Source organism: Gouania willdenowi, chromosome 11 (assembly GCF_900634775.1).
Source record: "Gouania willdenowi chromosome 11, fGouWil2.1, whole genome shotgun sequence".
NCBI classification, from domain to species: Eukaryota; Metazoa; Chordata; class Actinopteri; order Blenniiformes; family Gobiesocidae; genus Gouania; species Gouania willdenowi.
The window spans coordinates 14,366,959-14,386,008 of record NC_041054.1 but is presented as its reverse complement, the minus strand read 5'-3'; the positions used below and the strand labels follow the sequence as shown (position 1 = coordinate 14,386,008).

At 37.1% G+C, this 19,050-nt stretch overlaps 2 protein-coding genes across 4 annotated transcripts; both read right to left on the bottom strand.

Moving 5' to 3' along the window:
• Nucleotides 1-1,371: 1,371 nt before the first annotated feature.
• polr1f (RNA polymerase I subunit F) lies at nt 1,372-4,997 on the bottom strand. The gene is made up of 4 exons (XM_028461434.1): nt 4,654-4,997; nt 3,617-3,758; nt 2,367-2,575; nt 1,372-1,927 (listed from the first exon to the last, which is right to left on the bottom strand). The coding sequence occupies exons 1-4, from the start codon at nt 4,941-4,943 to the stop codon at nt 1,498-1,500; spliced, it is 1,071 nt and encodes a 356-aa protein (XP_028317235.1). The 5' UTR covers nt 4,944-4,997; the 3' UTR covers nt 1,372-1,497.
• A 3,480-nt stretch (nt 4,998-8,477) lies between these two features.
• On the bottom strand, nt 8,478-17,117 carry tmem196 (transmembrane protein 196). Of its 3 annotated transcripts, none has more exons than XM_028461479.1 (5): nt 16,707-17,117; nt 13,855-13,911; nt 11,621-11,756; nt 9,780-9,898; nt 8,478-9,673 (listed from the first exon to the last, which is right to left on the bottom strand). In XM_028461479.1, exons 1-5 carry the CDS (start codon nt 16,869-16,871, stop codon nt 9,602-9,604), a joined length of 549 nt encoding a protein of 182 aa, XP_028317280.1. In that variant the 5' UTR covers nt 16,872-17,117; the 3' UTR covers nt 8,478-9,601. The 3 variants fall into 3 exon arrangements, with proteins under 3 accessions (XP_028317280.1, XP_028317281.1, XP_028317282.1); XM_028461480.1 differs by having other exon boundaries at nt 16,818-17,117; XM_028461481.1 differs by lacking the exon at nt 16,707-17,117 and adding an exon at nt 14,014-14,438.
• Between the last annotated feature and the right edge of the window lie 1,933 nt (nt 17,118-19,050).

The window sequence follows — 19,050 nt, the reverse complement described above, 5'->3', positions numbered from 1 at the left end:
ACATTAAAACTAATTTATTTCTCCTCCACATTGAAGAAAGAAGAAAATGTTATAACATCTTTACCCTGCATAAAAAAAATATTTACATTAAACAAAGGAAAAACTGCAACACAGTCATCGTCACATCTCACTTGAAACTACAGTATTTACACTTCTGTCTCATATTTCTTCAACATAATACATTTAACATTATTTTTGAACATATTAAGTGATCGTGATAATTTGACATCATTTAGAATTGTTACATAGTCCAACCCCCTGAACTGAAATGCATCTATTATTTTGTCACTGTTCTCAGTTTGGGTTTTTACAAATATCTCTATTCCTTTACTCTCTCTTAATTTTTTTTTTTTTCTTGGAGATTTGTTGGTAAGTTTTTAAAATGAGCTTTGTACGTGGTTTTTAAAATGTTGTATTCTACCAAGTAATGAAAGTTTTATAATTTTAGCTGTATAAATATTGGGTTTGTATGTTCCCTGTATTTACTTCCAATAATAATTATTAGTGCTCGCTTCCGTAAAAGAAAAATTCTATGCATGATTTACAGGCACTGCCCCACACTTCAATATGGAACAGTGAGTTATAGTGTATACTAGTGATAAACCAATATTATTGGCCAATTTTTGCGTTTAACGTGTATTGGCATCGGCCGATGCGAGCTGCTGCATTTGCTGCTCAGCATTATTTACAGACAGCAGAAATATTTTTTACATCACCTGTTTTTAATATTTGTTAAATATTTTTTTACTTGTCATTCTACCTCCTTTGTTCATTTCAATTTTTTTTTTTTTTTTTTTAAATTTAGACTCGTAACATTTATCATTGTGTAATTTTTAGGATGCAGCACGTATCGATCATCAGCTAAGGCTGATGGGAACAAAAAAAAAAAAAAAAAATCAGTAAAAAAATCCATATTGGTCTATCCCCAATATATACAGGGCCTTGTCATTCAATTCCACTCATTCTGATCAGTTTGCATGTTTTTATAACTTCCTCTTAAAATGAATAAAACATCCATGTTACCAAAAACTCCGAATCGACCCTGACAAAGTGTCTTCATGCTAGGCTGGATCAACTGGCTACAGAGCCTGGATAGATGGAATGTCTTTAGTGAACACATTTTTCAAGAAAGACAAGAAAATATAACCTCTGATATAATGGATTTCAATTAAGAAAAACATGTATTTAACTTAAAAACCTGTTTCTGCAGGTTAGTTCTATGGAGAAGTGTACATATCTTACTTTGAGGATTGGATGCGATTGGTAACGTGAAGTAAGTTAGCACCACCTGCTGGCATGTAGTTGCAACTACAAGCTAAGAATTAGTCAAACCTTGTTTACTGGCGTAGAAGAACACAAGAAGGAACAATCTGATGCCAAGTTGAGTTTATTTTAAGGCACGTCAGAGAATTACATTCAAAAGAGTAAATTTACAGGAACTGCCTCAGTCTTTCAATGCAAACCACCAACATTCTGTTTTAACTAAACTGTTCAATATCAGCTTCTTTTTTTCTTTTTCTTGGGTTTGATTGCTTCAGGATCTTCACTCAAACTTGTCGAGAGATCGTTATCAGTTTCATGTTTTCTTTTCTTTCTTGACTTGTCACTAATGTACCCACTGGAGTCGCTCCCGTGAATCTCCGTTAGAGAACGCTCGATCTCCTCCTCCTCTCGTTTCTCTTTTTTCCTCTTCTTTTTCTTACTAGGTTCTTGGCTGTCCGTCTCATCCGTTCCATTCTCTTTTGGTAAGCTGATCTCTGTCTCCTCTTCCTTTACTTTGTCTTTTTTCTTTTTCTTCTTCTTCTTTGGGGCGTCTTCGGGATCGTCCCTGCCTGGGTCTGGGGTTGGTTCTGCTTCCTGTGTCTCTGTTTGGTCGTCAGCAACAGTGGACTCAGAACTTTCACTTAGAGCCAGCATCTGTTGCACTCTGGCAAACAAAATTTAAAACAAATTAAATCGAGGGTCATTGATTAAAAAAAATATATAAAAACTGATTTTCAGATTTGTTTAAAAAATGCGTTACCAATGAAAAAAAAAAAACAAAAAACAAGCGCAAACAAAAAATCTGTCATGATCGGACAACTTTGTACCAGTAATGACGAATGGATATCGGATATGTAAAACTTAATTGTGCCATTTTAACAATGTCATTACAACTCTACACATGAACTATGTTTGCAGGTTGTTTTGTCTATTATCAACCTATTGTGACCAATTAGAGAAATATATTGAGGTGCATTCACACAGGCAAATCCCAGCTGCTCTAGGCTTTATTTTCCTGAAAAGTCTGCTTCGTTTGGGCCCATGTGAAAACGGAACTAATCAGTCTAGAGGGAATGAGGCAATTAATTCTACTGTATACTTGCCTGGTGTGGTCCAGTCTTCCTCTTATCAGGAGCACCCCTGCAGAATCAGCATCGAGTGCCGTCACCTCAAATTCCAGTTCTGTTCCAATTCTTGGCCCAGCGTCCCTCCAGGTTTCAACGGGGATAATGTTTGGTTTGGGAATGCTGGCATTGAAGCAGCCGTGCACCAGGCAGCCCACATGATTTACTCCTAGTTTATTTACTGTACCCTGTGGAAACAGAATAGGTTTCAGCTTTTTTACATCAGGGCTTTAGAGGCTAGTGGGCTACACCTTATGATAGAAGTTGCCGCTCTTGTTACATACATAGACATGGGCAACTAGTGGTCTAATTATCTGTGCACCCATAAGTAAATGCACAAAACGACTCCAAAAGGTCAACAAAAGGCTCCAGTAACCCCAAACAACAAAAATAGGCACAAAACACCTCCATTACCACTCAAAATTAGGGATCGACCGCTATGGGTTTTTTAGGGCCGATGCAGATACAGATTTTTTTCCCCCCATCAGCCTCAGCCGATGACCGATACGGACTGCGATTTTCTTGGCACGATATTTGGAGCTGATACTACTCTCGCTTCCTCAATTTACATCATAAAAATTACACAATAATGATAATAAATGGTACGAGTTTCAATTTTTAAAATAGGAACATTTATTGAAACTAACAAATGTGAGATAGAACAACTACAAGTAAAAAATATTTAAATATTAAAAACAGGTGATGAAAAACCAGAACAAGTAAAAAAATATTTAACAAATATCAAATAATGCGAATCGGCAAACCCAGCAGCCCGCATCGGCCGATACACGTAAAAACCAGCCGATGTATCGATCTATCACTACTGAATGACAATAAAATACACCAAAAATACACTAAAATGACAACACAAATAAACAAAATGAATCCAAAAACACAGAAAATAACAAAAATACCCAAAACATAAAAATATACAATGATAACAAAGCACACAAAATGACTCCAAAAACACACATTCCCTTTATTCTTTCCTGTGTTAATTATCAGATTGGTCATTATTTTAAACGCTGACATGAAGGTTGATAATGTGGCCCTCAGATCAGACAATGACATTTTTGTGGCCCCCACTCTGACATAGCACATTACACAGGAAATGTAAGACTTGCTATTTATTTTTAACATTGTCATGAGGCTGTTTCTCTCACTATCAACCACGTGTTTTTCACAAGTCTCCAACACTGTGTGAAAAGTCCAATAAAAGGAAATCTTACCTGTAGTTTTTGACACTCCGTGGGCTTAAAAACAATAAAGTTGGCTTCAACGTCCATGTGGATGTAGCCACTGTCGTCGTAGATGTCTCCATGTTGACCCACTATCTTGATGTTGTCGTACGCTAATGGGACTCCATTCATTCTGAAAGAGACCAAGAAAACAACGCAAGTTAAATTAGTACACATTATATAACCAACCTTATGTAAGGAGGCCGTTAAGCATTAAATAAGGGTATAACATATGGGGACCAATGCACTGATAAAACAAAAAAAACACACTTTACATGTAAAATATATGGATACTGGACATAAAAATCATACAAATACAGTACTTACATTGTTTTCCAAAATAAATGTGCACATATTGTTTATTGGTAGTACATTAAAAATATATAATGTTATATACAGCAGGTAGGCTTACTCTAAGTTCATTTCACATGTCACTAAAGATTTTGCAGGAAAATAAAGTCATTCCATTGATGCCGTTTATTGTCAACGGGTGGAAAAGCTGATGAGCATGTACAGTCTGAAATAGCCATATCATATTTTTTTATTTTGTTGGAAATAAATGTTTCCAAGTACACCCTGCAAGGTGCCCAAGTACCCGGAGGGGTACACATAACCTAGTGACTAAAAAGTTCGAGAACCCCCCCCTCTATAAATACATATTTAGATATTTGACCCGTAGGCAAATCTAGTTGTAGGTCAAGTAACCAGTTTTCTGAGACACTGATGTGTGTGGAAGTCAACTTTAAAAACAATAAGGATCAGTCCCAGAGTCGTAGAGGCCAAAACTCGCGGTGCACACTGGGAATTGAAGTTTTTTGTTTGTTTGTTTTTTAACTCACGAGCTACACTGCCCCGGACTAAGAATTGACATGCTCATAGAATGTTACGTAAAATAAATAAGTGCTGGATATTATTGAATGATTATATTTTCACTCAAGTTATTAATGCTGCGTGTACTGTGTATGTAGCACTGCTAGCATGCTCAGCTGTAGCCTGTCAGTGACACGTGGTCCTCCTGACTCTGGTACCTGTGGGAGAACCGGAGCAGCTCTGCCTCCAGCTCCTCCTGGATGCCCGTCCTCTTCTTCCTCAGGTACACGGGCGGCAGGGCGACGTGCCTGCGGTGCGCGGTCATGACCAGGCACGAGTACGGCGCGGACAGCAGCTCGAGGGCGGCCGCGAACGACGGAACCGCGCCGACGATATCGTGCAGAGCAGCGGGCTCAGAGGCCGCAGGTACCGGAGGCTGTACGGCGGGGGTTTCACCGCACACATCCACATGTTTAGACTCTTCCTCGGCATGCTTCAGATTCGCCATGTTGTTTGGGAAGACCCGAGAGTCAACAACTTACGATATCCGGATTTTTAAGACAAGTATTCTGTTGCTTGAAAAGCTAAGTGCTTGTGTTAGTGCCCCTGCTGGCGAGGAGGGTTAAATACACCAGACACACAAAACCTTCCGCCAGGAGTCATTTTAGTCCAGAAACCACATTCAGCTGGATTTATTCTGAATATATCAACCGTTCAGTATTATCTGCAGCACTGTATATATGTTTATATTTATATATTAATTTTTATCTTCGGAAAAATTAAATAATTAATTAAATAAATTATCCTTTATCTATCTTTTATTTATCCCTTATTCTTTATACCTATCATTATTATTATTACTGTTGCTGGCGTGTGTTTTGTGTTTTTTTTTTTGTTTGTTCTGCACACTGTCTACGGAGTCAAATTCTCTGTGTTTTTTTTTTTTTTTTAAATGGTACTTGGCAAAATAAACTTTTCTGATTCTGATTTAACACACTATCACATACATTTAGTTACATTTCCATTTAAGAAATCGCATTCATTGACAATTACCTGCAATTCTTTTCATCGTTAGTTTTTTGATCAAGACTTTTCCTGTAATATTTAATAATTGTTGGGGCTGATGAGTCAGATTTGGCCTGCAAGCCTTTGAGTAGGACACATGTTACTCAGGCAATTGTTTATTGCTAGTTTTTCTACGCTATAACTTTATTTCAAATATGTAAATTTACTTTAGTTGAGCATCTTCAAGACAATGTCAACAAAAGCAAAGTTACACAGTCACTGCTGCCTATTTTGACCAGGTCTCTCTTTAAAAAAAAAAGTGTCAGTGGGAGGTTGAAATAACTTTTAAATTAAACAGTGAATGTAATGATTATCCTCTGTACCTGTAACTGTAATGCTGCTATCTTACTAAGAAAAATAACAACATCCACAGAATTTTTTTTTTTATCACTTTACCATTACAGATCCATACATTTTGTTTCCATGCACACTCAAGTTAGTCTAAATCTTGATTTTTTTTTTTTTTTTAAATAAAAAAAAAAAATAGTATACAACATGTTTTAAGAGCATTTCCATGTTTTTCAAGTTATTGTTTAAAACAGGCTGAATAATGAGCTCAACATTAGGAGTGACAATAAAATTAGAGGTGTCCCGATGCGACATTGATATCGGATGTCGGCTCAGTATCAGCCAGTAAACGATTATCGGATTTTATCGGTATATATATTGGTTTTTTGTATTTATTTTTTCATTATCTTTTCAATAACATTTTCTTTTTTTAATTATTTTATTCAATCATAGAATATTCTTTTTCTAAAAGGTTAATTATATGTAATCTATTGGTTTATAATAAACGGGTCTGTTTTTTGTTAATTAATCAAGCTTTTTCTAACGTTCCACACAACAAAATAAGTAATAAAAGTATGTATGATTTGTGCTGATATTGTATCGGGTCGATATCGGTATCAGCCAATACTGAAGGCTGCAATATTGGTATCGTATCGGAAGTGAAAAAGTTGTATCGGGACTAAATAAAATACCATCTTTGCAAGAAGCTGCACAACTCAACACTTTATTGATTTAGTTTAGATTTTCATTTAGATTTTAGTTGTGAAAAACAAAAAACAAGTCACCCGTAATGATTAAATGATTGTTTACGTGGTGCTCGCTGAGCCCAGTACCTCTTTTGAGAAAACTACACTTAAGGATTAGTTCAAATTCTCCTCAGAGACATGATCACATCGTTTGTAGCAGTCTTCCAAGCCTGTGTTGCTCCAAGAATCTCAATAGTTTGTTTCCAAGAATGGTGAAGATTTTCTGTTAAAATTGATTAAGAGTACGGCTATTATTGACTTAAATAAACTGATTTTTAACTACGAATTCAATAACAAAAGGCCAGGAGTTAATAAGGTCAGGGAATTGCCTAATAAAGTAATGACCAGTGGTTGTAATGAGTCAGCTTCCAATTGTGTCTTCTATTACTAATCCTAAACTGATTACAGTCACAGTAACTGTTCCTTTGCAATTGTCGGATAATAAAGGACACAGACAATTGCAAATTGGACACCGTGTTGAGTCAATGATTATAGTCATTATATATATATGGCTGTTCGTCACAGAGGTGCCTTTTGGTCTGTGAACGCAGAGATCTGCTCTAACAGGTCTGGTGAGAATGAAGCTCTAACTGTTCTCATTGATTCTGTATTCTGATCTCACCTGCTGAGCCACACCAGGGTGACCCGAGGTGTCGTTTCGTGCACACACACAGGTCACGTGACTCAGCACTTCCCTCATGTCCTTCAAAAACAGTCACACATGGGAATTGCAGATTTGATGCTCTCTGGGGCGTCAGGCACACTCCTGTCTGTTGGTCATGGTGATAAATACTGATGTAGATTCTTAGTCAGCAAGAGCTTTGGGTACCACACACACACACACACACACTGCTGGCACAAGCCATAATGAGCTATTGAACCAGCATAGCGTTGTCAGAGCATGTTGAACCTCTTCAGTAGAGGTACTCATTTATATATGTTTATATGATTTTAGTTTTAATTGTATTTTTTTTCTCCTCCTGCTTTGTTAAGCACATTGGTACCTTTGGTTTACACCATCAGTTTGCTTAATGATAAAGGTGTAACCCACTGGACTCCAACAGCTTCCTGCAAAGATGGAGTTGACAGGTTATCATTGTGTAGGATTGGGATTTAAAAGGAAATCCAAAGGGATTAATTAGGAAATAATTAAATACATTGTTTTGATGTACTCATTTTGACTAGGGATATTCCATATTAGCTTTTGTCAATTTCAGATATGCCCCTATTGTCCGATATTTACAGATACCCATACAGTCATGGACGAAAGTATTGGCACCCTTGGAATTTTTCCACAACTTACACCATTTCTCCCAGAAATAGTTGCAATCACAATTTTTTTTTTTTTTTGGTATACATGTTTATTTTCTTAATGTGCATTGAAAAAACACAAAAAAAAAACAGAATAAAAAGCCAAAATTGACATGATTTTACACAAAATAAAAAATGATTTGGACAAAATTGTTGGCACCCTTTTAAAACTGTGGAGAAATAATTTTATTTCAAGCATGTGATGCTCGTTTAAAATTGAAAAATAGAAATCACACCTGTAGCCAGTTACAATGTATCACCATCCATGGTTACAAGACCATCTTCACAGATCTTTAATTTCATCAAGAAGTATAAAACCCATGGAACTGTAGCTGATATCCCTGGACGAGGACGCAAAAGAAAAATGTAATTTTTCAAAAATTAAAATGGAAAATGTTATACCAAAAACATTTGTAATTGCAACTGATTCTGGGACAAATGGTGTAAGTAAGGGTAAAAATTCCAGGGGTGCCAATACTTTCGTCCATGACTGTATATACACAGATCTCCTCCACGCCAACCTAATTTTAGGCCAAAGATTATATATCTCAATGGAAATAACAGGTTAAACCCCCTGCACTTTTATTGTGATACCCCACTGTGGATGTGTTCTACAAATAAAGATCATCTGTGCAAAGCAAGAATACTTAATCATCTTCAGTAATGGAAAAATGTGCCCCATTCATTTTTAATATGTTGTCACAAACAACATCACATGCTGGAAAAACCAATACCGATGTCAACTGGTATCACATTTTATGGCCGATAATATCGCCGATCTCTAGCTTTAACCCATCTAAAAGCTTTAAACATTCATCATTTCACATCTGTAATCAGAAACCATATTGATCTGCCATTTATGCATTGTATACTTGAGTTATGGTATTTCCTTGGTTTAATTTGCCATATCCCACCAGGATTTAACGCAGCAGTTCATCTGCTTCTATCGTCTGCATCCTCCTTTTATCCTCAACATCCCCCTGCCTCTCTCTCTCATTCTGTGAAATCCTCTGCTGATGCTTATTTCTCTCCTCCCACACCGTTGTTCACGTGTCCTGACATGATCTGTCCATCACTACTGCAAACAGGAAGGAGCTTGACGCTGTTCCCAGATGAATTCCTTTCCCTTGCCCTGAACCAATCTTTCGATCTCATCTCAAGTAAATTTCTGTAATGATCCAAACTCAGCAGCACAGTCATATTTTAATCGAAGTCACTTTATATGAGAAGCAATATAAAAATAAGTTCCATTTGAGTTACAGGATATACAAGCATTGATATACAGTAAGAACACTGAACATCACTGCGTTTCCATGTAAAAGCATCAGATACAGTTCACTGAGGGGTTTCCCAATGTCTGCATGCCATAAACCAACATGACAACAGTGACAATGAGAATACAGTTAGTCACTCCTCAAAGGAAGAGTATTAGCTTCATGCCGGGGTTGTGCTTGTTAGTATCAGGATTGCGTTTCAATGCAAATCCGCCCATTTGGTTTTGTCGCCTGATAGACGTCCACACAGCCGTTCACCCCTTTGCCTTTGGTTCTAGCAGAGCAGAACGTCCCCTAACCTTTGCATGCATAATATGTCCTTCTTAATACCCCAGCAGAAGATACTTCAGACCCAAGGCTATAAACCAGGCTTTGTTTTTATAAAAAGCAGCAGGAAAAGTGTGTATATATATATGAGCTTTGATTGCTAAGAAGAATATATTCCATTTAAATGTATCAAAGTCCCCTGTGGTGAGAAATCATCATGGAGAGGCTGCATTGTGTCCATTGTAGGATATTTGAGGAATGCCGTTACTGGAGTTGTCCAGGACCTCCTAAGAAGAACACACGTAGTTACCATTAAAGCAGCAGCAGTTTATTAGACACACAATGACAAACTCACTCCGCAGTTTTCAGCATTCTGCTATCGTGCTGTCCTACCTTCTCTGTCATCTCATGCGAATGGTGCAGGGAGTGTTCCCTCTCCAGGAACATCCTCTGCTGCTCAGAGCTGGCCAGGCGACAGGTCAGCCACGTGGATAAGGTACAAGAAGAGATCCCTGAAAAATTCAGCAAAACCACATGGCAGGAACAAATAAGGAATATTTGGAATCAGAAAAAAAAACACATTGATTATGTTGCATCCATACAATTTTAAAGCTGCTGGAGACAAAAATTGTATCAAAAAAAAGACATAAAGTAGGCTTCAAAGATCAATAAATTGAAGATCATTTTCTCAACAAAATATATATGCAAAAGGCTAAAGTTGACACTCGAAAGTTTGTTTTTATCTCCACTGTAAACACTTTATTATTGACATTTTCAAAAAAGTTTTGTGCATTACATTTTGTACTTTTATCTTTTTTGGGGGGTGTTTTTCCTTCAAAATACTACCATATGCTTCCATCACGAGAAGCTATATAAATCACAAAGTATGAATTAGAAAAAACACAAATTTGTTCATAATAAATATTGTGTTTTTTTAAAATAAATGTTACTAGTGATAAACTAATAAACAATGAATTATGATAAAACAGAGGCAAACTACAATTACCTCATGTAAAGGATTTTCAACTTTTGCGAGAGGTGAAATAACCACAAAAATTGGGGTCCAAGAAAGAGTAACCTTATACTATAAAACAGAGATCTGATTTTTTTCCTTTCATTCCCACATGCAGTTATGAGTCAAAGGGAGCTGAGCCAAAGGGCGAAACTCTCGATTTACTGGTCAATCTACGTTCCTACCCTCACCTATGACCCAAAGCTCATGACCGAAAGAACAAGATTGCGGGTACAAGCAACCGAAATGAGTTTCCTCTGTAGGGTGGCTGGGCTGTCCCTTAGAGATAGGGTGAGAAGCTCAGTCATCCGGGAGGGGCTCAGAGTAGAGTCGCTGCTCCTCCGCATTAAGAAGAGCTAGATGAGGTGATGCCCCCTAGTGAGACATTCAGGACACGTTCCTTCAGAAGGAGACCTTGAGGAAGACCCAGGACATGCTGGAGAGAAGGGAAGTCTGGGCCTCCCTGCTAAAGATCCAATGCATTTGTTCACCCAAGAACAAATGCATTAGTTCAATGTATATCAGTCTATGTAGCTCAAAGCTGATAAAATTACAGGGAGCTGAGGCATATGTAAAGTTGTTTACTGAAGGCCCAAACATATTCTGAAACCCCAACAAACCTTTTTCCAAATTTGAGGGACTGGCATGTCCACCAGAAAGGATGTATAGCAGATATTTTGTATATTCTAAGAGAGTAGGTGGAGCTGTATTAGTTTACTAAATTTCAGTTTTCTATGTGGTGCAGTTCCTGAGATATTGGAAAGTGAAAATGGAAGAAAAATAAGGATGCACGAAAATCGACACATACCCCACTCTTTAAATTGGCCATATCGCAAAAAGTATTCATCCAATCAAACTAAAAATCTACTGTATGCTTATTGAATAATCACGGAACAATTTGTAAAATCTCCAATTTTTTGAGACCAAAGTCCATGGGCCATTTGTTGAAATGACATGGAATGTGGCATATATCATTTTTCAAACAAATGATCTTCAGTTTATTGATTCATGAAGCTTACACTATTGTCCTTATTTAAAAACTTTTCCATTAGCTTTAAATCTAAATACATTTAATTAATATACCTTGTGTGCGATATTTACATAGGAATTAGAGTTTAACATATTATTGGGTTTCAGTAAATCTCCTATACTGATTTTGAAAGAATGTTACATTTCAGACATTAGGCAGCATTAGCGTTATGTTGCAGGAGTGTTTATCTACCAAAGCAAGCCAGTGTCATGGCAGCAAGATGGATGGAGTGCATCGAGTTGGGTCGTTTGTTGAGAGCCCGAACGAACTGAAAGTTGAGTATCCCACCAATCAGACCGCAGATGCAGCACGCTGAGAAAAGTATCATCTAAAACGTTAAAAATGAGAGAATCAGGAGGGCTCGTGTTAATGAAATAAGTAGAATTGAGATTCAACAAACAAACACTTGACAGAAATAGAAAAGTCGATGTGGGTTAGGGGATGCACTAACTGTTACAGAGCCTCCATCTCCATCATTCTCTGGTTGTGATGGGATGCACATCAGTCCAAATAAATCTAATTTCCCATTAGAAAATTGGATCAAAGCAGAGTGGCTCTTTTTCAGAAATATTACAGGTAAATAAGTTTGCATCCTTCTGCCTTGAGCCATATCCTTGATGGATCTTTCTCTTTTAGGATTTACGAACCACTTATTTATCATTAACTTAGATCCAGTTATTCTAACGGATAGGAGTAAAAAAGATAATCACTCCGTTACTTTACTATCAGAATAACCATCACAATTGATCCCATTCTTCCTGATGGATCACTGTGTTTTTGTGTGTTATATTTGGAGTTGAGACTCTCTTTCATTCCTCCCAGTTCAGATGCTGTTAGTGCCTTTACCCGAGTGGAAAAGGGCTTCTCTGATTTCAGTCATTACACTGTGAAGTGTGGAAAGAAGCTGGCAGGGGTTCTGAGTCAAACCACCCTAATGCAATCATCACCCCACAGGCAGGCACCAAAGAAGGGGCAATACAAGCATATGGGGCGAGGGAGATGTAGAGAGTCAGAGCGTCGGCATGACTGGGAGGATGGAGGAGGTAGAGAGATATGGAAGAGTGATGAGGAAGAGTGATGAGGAGTGGGGAAAAGTGAGAGGAGAAAGAGATACAGAGGGAGCGGTAAACAGAGTGAGACAGAGAGAGGGAAAGGTTGGGAGACGGCTCCGTTACAGCCAATGGCCCCTGGCATTGATCTATCAGGGACAGTCAGTGAGAAACACAAAGCCAGAGAGACACAGTGAAAAAGACCAAAAGGAGGGAAAGTAAAGCTGGCTGCCTGTCTCCTTTACCTCACACACCCCTTGAGACTGCATAGTATCCACCTGCTGGGAGGACCCCTCCCCCCTCCCCCAGTCAGAAACTTCAACACATTCTAACACATCTGTCCATGAAAACCTTTTCATCTGACACCCAATATCGTCAGGGTTGGCAGGCCTACACCCTCCCTCCCTATTGTTGTTATTATTATTAAGCCTGTGAATTAAATAAGTAAATAATGCAATTTTTAAATTGTGGGGTGATCTGTTTGCTTTGCTTGGTGGCAAAGAGGTTTTTTACTCAAATCTATGCTGTGGTCTTGATTTTTCAATGTTTTGCAGGGTTGATATTTTACAATCACTCTGTGCCACATAATACGACTAAAGACATGAAAAACAATGCTTTTCATCTTGAATATCCTATGCATCAGACTTTGATGGAATTCTCCATTAAATGAGTTTAGGTGGAAAAATAAATTAAAACATGTAGTTAGAAGAGAAAGAACATTTTTTTTGTAAATAAATGGCCATAGCAGCCTTTTCAGCCTATTGTTATTATTATTACTTATATATATATATATATATATATATATATGTATATATATAGTGTTGTTTTAAAACTGGAATTACACCCATAACAACTTCCTGTTCATTCATTCAGCTGCAAACCTGTCATGACCCCCCAACAGTCTGAGGCACAGTGTTTCTATCCCTATAAGGACTAAAACATTTTGGGGTCCCCTTATTAAATATTTTGTTTCTATTGCTTGTATTTTTTAAAACCAGTGTTTCCAGTGTGCTTTGATATCTTCCTGGATACAGGATCCTATCAAGGCCTGGTACACCTAAACCAAGATGCCAGTCCATCTCAAGTTAACATTTAGAGACAAACATAAGAAAAGTCATACACGGCGAATGATAAGCTGCAACCTGTGTGTGAACCCCAAACACTGTGCGCTGTGAGGCAGCATTGCTAATCACTGTTCCACAGCCTGTGACAAATGTCCTGTTTACACACTGTCTGGATGAAAACAAGCAAGTTAATCAGGGGTTCCAATTCTGGGTATTTGAGGTTTTTTTTTTTGTTTTTACGACAAAAAGTAATGATTAGGTTCATAATAACCAATCACAAGTGTATACTCTAAAAGATGTCATGCATACTCACAATAAGACCTGTCCTCTTTCGAGCACACAGTACGCCACACATCCCACAGACCAGAAACTGGGGAAAGAGCAAAACATCAAATGAAGAAAGTGACAGCTATAGGTTTGGCATATACAGTAATTAAAATAAGTTCTCCATATGTTTGAATAAGAATCATACTTCTAGACTCTCTATTCAGCATGTTGACAAAAGGAAATGGAGCTCTTGCTCTTTCAGATGTCATTTTCTCCCTCTATAAATAGAGTGTCATGCCAGGCTTCATGCAGGGAGCCACACTGTAGTGGGTGTCAGTAATGTGGAGTGAACTTGAACAGCATGAATGCTGGCAGAGAGGGACAGCTCAGTGCGCAGCTGACTGCACAGTTTTATTGAAACACGATTCTGTGTGCAGCAGTCATCCTGTCGATTCCAGTGCGGGCGCCTTACTTTTAGTCCATTTCCCTGTTTCTTATAGAGCCACATTCACTCATTAAATTTCTTCCCAAGCTCTCGCTTTTATTCTATCGTCTACCTGTACATTGTGTTCAGCTGACAGCTGTAAAAAACAAACCACGCTAATTATAAGAGCAATATGGTAGGGTGGGTTTTGTTTTACCCCCTCAAATTTAACTGCAGAGCAAGTGTTTTTTCACTTATTACTATACCAAACAGCATAAATAATATATCAATATACTTACTATATGACTCTATATTGAAATGGATGTTTTAGGTTCATAACGACAATATTTGAAATGGTTTAGAATGATCAGAGAATAAATGAGTAGAAACTAAATTTGCTCTGTTGATCTAGTATCATTTGCTACATAGTCCTTAAACCATCAATAATCAGACAGCAATTCAACTTTTAATCACACAACAGTCATCCGCAACACCTTACGTATATTAAAGTGTGATTAGTCACTGAGGACATAAACCAAGACTGAATAAATTTGCATCTCATCATCTTCAGCACTTTAAAAATGAAAAAGCGCTGTCCGCACTGTATATCAATATATTGTAATCAATAATCCATGCTCCTGTGAACGTTTAATACCAAAATAATGTCATTTAACACAATATCAAAAGTTATTTGACATTGTGCTGTGTTTTCATTGGCTCACAGTAGAACAGCTGCATTATTTAGCAGTGACATTTAGGATATAAAAAACTGTAACAGGAAGAGATGCATGCAGGAGGTAGGACAGGAAAGCTCTGAACTTCATTCATGCACTGAGCAGCAATTCAAGCATAGACTAAACTGATCACTGGCTCCAGCCCAGCAGGTTAATTAACTGTTGGTGTTTGGCATCAAACATATTCTATCTATCTATCTATCTATCTATCTATCTATCTATCTATCTATTTGTCCACAAGAAATATAGACAAAACAGTTCAGCTGAACCAAAAAGCTAATTAGTGACTCCTCTCCATCTCAATCAGTCTTTATTACGCATATATAGCTACACAAACTGGTCTATTAGGCCTTTGGTCAATAATGACTATTTTCCTATTATCACATTAGTTCAATAATGACTGACTGCTGCAGACCAGGGACACACGAGAGCTGCAGATACAACGGTTTTAAAGTCATCAATACAAGTAGTCAAACTTAAATCTTTTAGTTTGCTGTTATTTTTAAACATTTTTTTTTTTACTTTGAAGATAAAAGCCTCCCCTGAGTTCATCAAATTTGTCACTTGTTTTCTTATGAAATGCTTCGAACATGTGACGCTTTTGTTTTATAACGATGTTATTAATGACGCTTTTGCTTGAAAAGGCTTGAAGTCAAATTGTGATATACAGTGCACGCAAACAGTCACTGTAAGAAGGTGAATAAATAGATGAATAATGTACGGCGGCTGAGAAGTGCAGAACTAATTTACAAACCATAACAAATGAACAAATGGCGAAAACACATTTGCAAGTTACTGCAACACTTTTACAAAAGGTCAAAACAAATGAAGAAATACGGAAACACTTTTACACTTACAATGCGCCATTGTAAATCTGTTTCAGTGTTTGTAAAAGTGTTTTGCTTTATGACATCTTTTTTAAGCTAATTATGTAAATTTGTTTTTAAAAAATTGGAATTTCTTGTGGCATTTGTAACAGTGTTTTTCTATTTGTTTTTTTGTTTTGGGTTTTTTTTGGACAACTATGTATATTTGTTTTCAAAATTGTAAATTAAATTGTAACCTCACAGCTTGATTGTAAATATCTCTATCATATTTGTATATTTGTATTATTTTTGTAAATATCTGTATCATATTTGTATACAATTTGTATTTGTATTATTATTATTATTAGTATTATCTTTATTACTTTATCTTTTACTACTGTAATGTGTGTGTATCTGATCTTTATTTTTAACAGTCTTTTACTTTATTACACACTTATTTAACGTATATTCTTTCTTTCATCTTTGTCTAACGTTTTATTCTTTTATTTGTGATTTTTTTTTTTGCTTAAGTGGCTGCAACAAAAGCAATTTTCCCCTGGGATAAATAAAGGAATTCTGATTCTGATTCTGATTTTGATAAAACAAATACATAAATACCTAAATAAATAATAGATGGACAGGTTAAATAAATAAACAAACAAATCGATATACAGTAAGGATCACTTTTTAGAGTTTTGTTATGGGCTAATATGGAATGAACAGCCAGAAATAAGTTAGAAAGCTGTCACATGTCACATATTGGAACTTAAAATAGATGCTAAACTACCCGTGTAAAGTTTGCATGCAGTTTTAAGTCATTGTTAAAGAGATGTACTGTAATGCCACTATTCCTTTCAATAGAGTAAAGTATTCACTAAAAGTTGCCCTATGGCTGAAACCAACAGGAGGTCAAAGTAAAGGACAGGGGTCGTACACAGAGCCCGCTCCACACCGGAGAAGCGTCGCCCTGCTGGGGCTTGTGCTCGGCCCGGACCCAGCTGATGCCCACTGCTCCCAGCACGATGCTCGCCACTCCCACGCCCACCTCCACCACGGACAGCAGGAGCAGGCTCCAAAGGATCTTGCGGCTGGAGCACATCCTGACCCGGGCATCTCTCCAGCTGCTGCCGGGGGTGGGGTAGGCACTGGGCAGGATCCGAGCCCGGCTCTACCGCTCCATCCTCCGCCGGGAATAGAGGCGGATCTGAGCTGGAAAGTCCGGAGAAAGCAGAGGGAGGAGGGCACTTTGGAACAAATGAAAGAATAAGTGAGGAGAACTTGAGTTTTTCTGCTCTGTCACTGCTCAGGGTGAAGTTAATGCGCGATCTGAAGTGCGTCTGTGGTGCCTGTCGCTGTCCAAGGTGCTGAAATGCACCCCCACCCCCACCCACACACACACACACACACACACACACACACACACGCACCCCCACCCACACACACACACACACACACACACACACACACACACACACACGCACACACACACACACACACACACACACACACACACACACACACACACACACACACACACACACACACACACACACACACAGGCTGGTTAAGCTCCACCCCTCTCTAACAGCTGCAGCTGCTGCTTTATTTCAAACTTAAAAAGACCAAAACAACAGAAATAAGTTGTATTTTAATTTTTTTTTTTCTTATGACAAAAAAAAAGCAAACTGTAGCTTAAAAACATTTGCCAAGAAAGGCATTATCTCTTAGTAAATGAAGTCTACTTTGAATATATTTGAAAGTGAAAAAGGTATTTCCAAAATTAAGCAAAATAATTTGAATTATCAGCATTTTAAAATTTGCTTTGCCCTATGTTCTGCTTTAAAAGCAATGTGCCAGCTACCTGTCCCTCTGTCTATAAAATATGTTATAATTAGGGTTACATGTTTTTATTAAAGCTAAGGTAAATTACTAGACCAATGAATGGTAAAATCCAGGGTGTGCTGGAAAAGCAAAGACAAAGGTCTGAAAGTGTTCCACAGACCAGTTAAAAGTAAAAAGTACTCTATAGTCCAGCTGTGTGGTCGTAGCCATGTGTATTTGCAAGTAGGATAAAGGGAATAACAGTAAATAACAATAAGGGTTTTGGTTGGGAGCAAAAAATTGGCTAAAATGTTTTTGTGCCATTCCCAAATCCCTGACATGTGACCATATTGATAAAATGACTGTATAATTAAGCATAGTTCATAGTTCTGACCCAAACTCATCAAGATGAAGTGAAAACAACTATTGGCCCTTAGAAGTAAAAACTAAAGTTCGTTAAATTAGTACCAATAATTATTTAGTAATTAAAAGGTCAGACCAGGAAATATATTATACCATCCTAAAGTATGACAGAACAACTACGGTAAAAGCAGAGGTAAATATAATACGGAAAGCCCAATACGTCAATGTAGCCATTACACAATAGTAACTTTCTTTTTAAATAAATCCATGTATTAAAATATATAGTATATAGATATGAGACAACAGTAAACAGTAAAGGTTTGTCCAGAAATAATTACAGCTGAATAAAAACAACACAACAATAAAAACATATTGTTGTACTTTCAAATAAAAATAAATCTTATGGTTTATTTCAGACTTCGTGCAGCCTGTGATGGATTTATGTGAGAGTGACTCTCTGGTTGCTGATATCTGTTAACTCTAAAGCTCATACATGTAGAGAAATTGTTTATGGGTATGTTTAGCACTTTTTGGGAATTACCTAAAATGAATTTGTAATGAAAAATCAATTGGAGGTTTGGTGAAGGGGAAAGTTTGGAATGATCTTGTGAAAAGAATGAACTCCCTGATTTGGAATGTAAGCATGCACAGTTTATCTTGTAAAAGACTCAAACTGCAGTAAAACCGGTCTACAGTATATGTTTCTACACAGGACTGGTGGATATTATTTTCTTTTTTTAAGTTATGTGCTGTGAAATGGAAGAGATGAAACTGGGAAATTAATTTCTGAACTTTGAGTTCAGCCAGTGCTAGAATCATTCAAAATAAATGGCAAAAATGTTCTTAATCAGACTTTTTTTTTGTTATTTTTTTTAGAAATGTAGTGGTATCACGTGAACTTTAAGTCTACACCGCACATTCCAAAATCGTATACAAATCAATATGTTTTCAGCTGGATGTTTAAGATTAAACACAAACATCATATAAATGAATGCTGAAGAAATGGGAATAAAGAAAAGACTAACTCAGAAAGAGATTTGAGAAACATTAATCATACAGGCACAAATTAATTTTATTTTAAAGTTCATAGTGAT

What these genes read in the sequence shown, in the direction of transcription:
- polr1f (XM_028461434.1), bottom strand. Translation starts at nt 4,943, where the DNA reads ATGGCGAATCTGAAGCATGCCGAGGAAGAGTCTAAACATGTGGATGTG. An exon ending in CGGAGTGTCAAAAACTACAG is followed by an intron (nt 2,576 to 3,616) that starts GTAAGATTTCCT and finishes CTGTTTCCACAG; the next exon opens with GGTACAGTAAATAAACTAGG. An exon ending in GGAAGACTGGACCACACCAG is followed by an intron (nt 1,928 to 2,366) that starts GCAAGTATACAG and finishes TTTGTTTGCCAG; the next exon opens with AGTGCAACAGATGCTGGCTC.
- tmem196 (XM_028461479.1), bottom strand. Translation starts at nt 16,871, where the DNA reads ATGTGCTCCAGCCGCAAGATCCTTTGGAGCCTGCTCCTGCTGTCCGTG. An exon ending in CATGACACTGGCTTGCTTTG is followed by an intron (nt 9,899 to 11,620) that starts GTAGATAAACAC and finishes TGAATTTTTCAG; the next exon opens with GGATCTCTTCTTGTACCTTA. An exon ending in CGCATGAGATGACAGAGAAG is followed by an intron (nt 9,674 to 9,779) that starts GTAGGACAGCAC and finishes TGTTCTTCTTAG; the next exon opens with GAGGTCCTGGACAACTCCAG.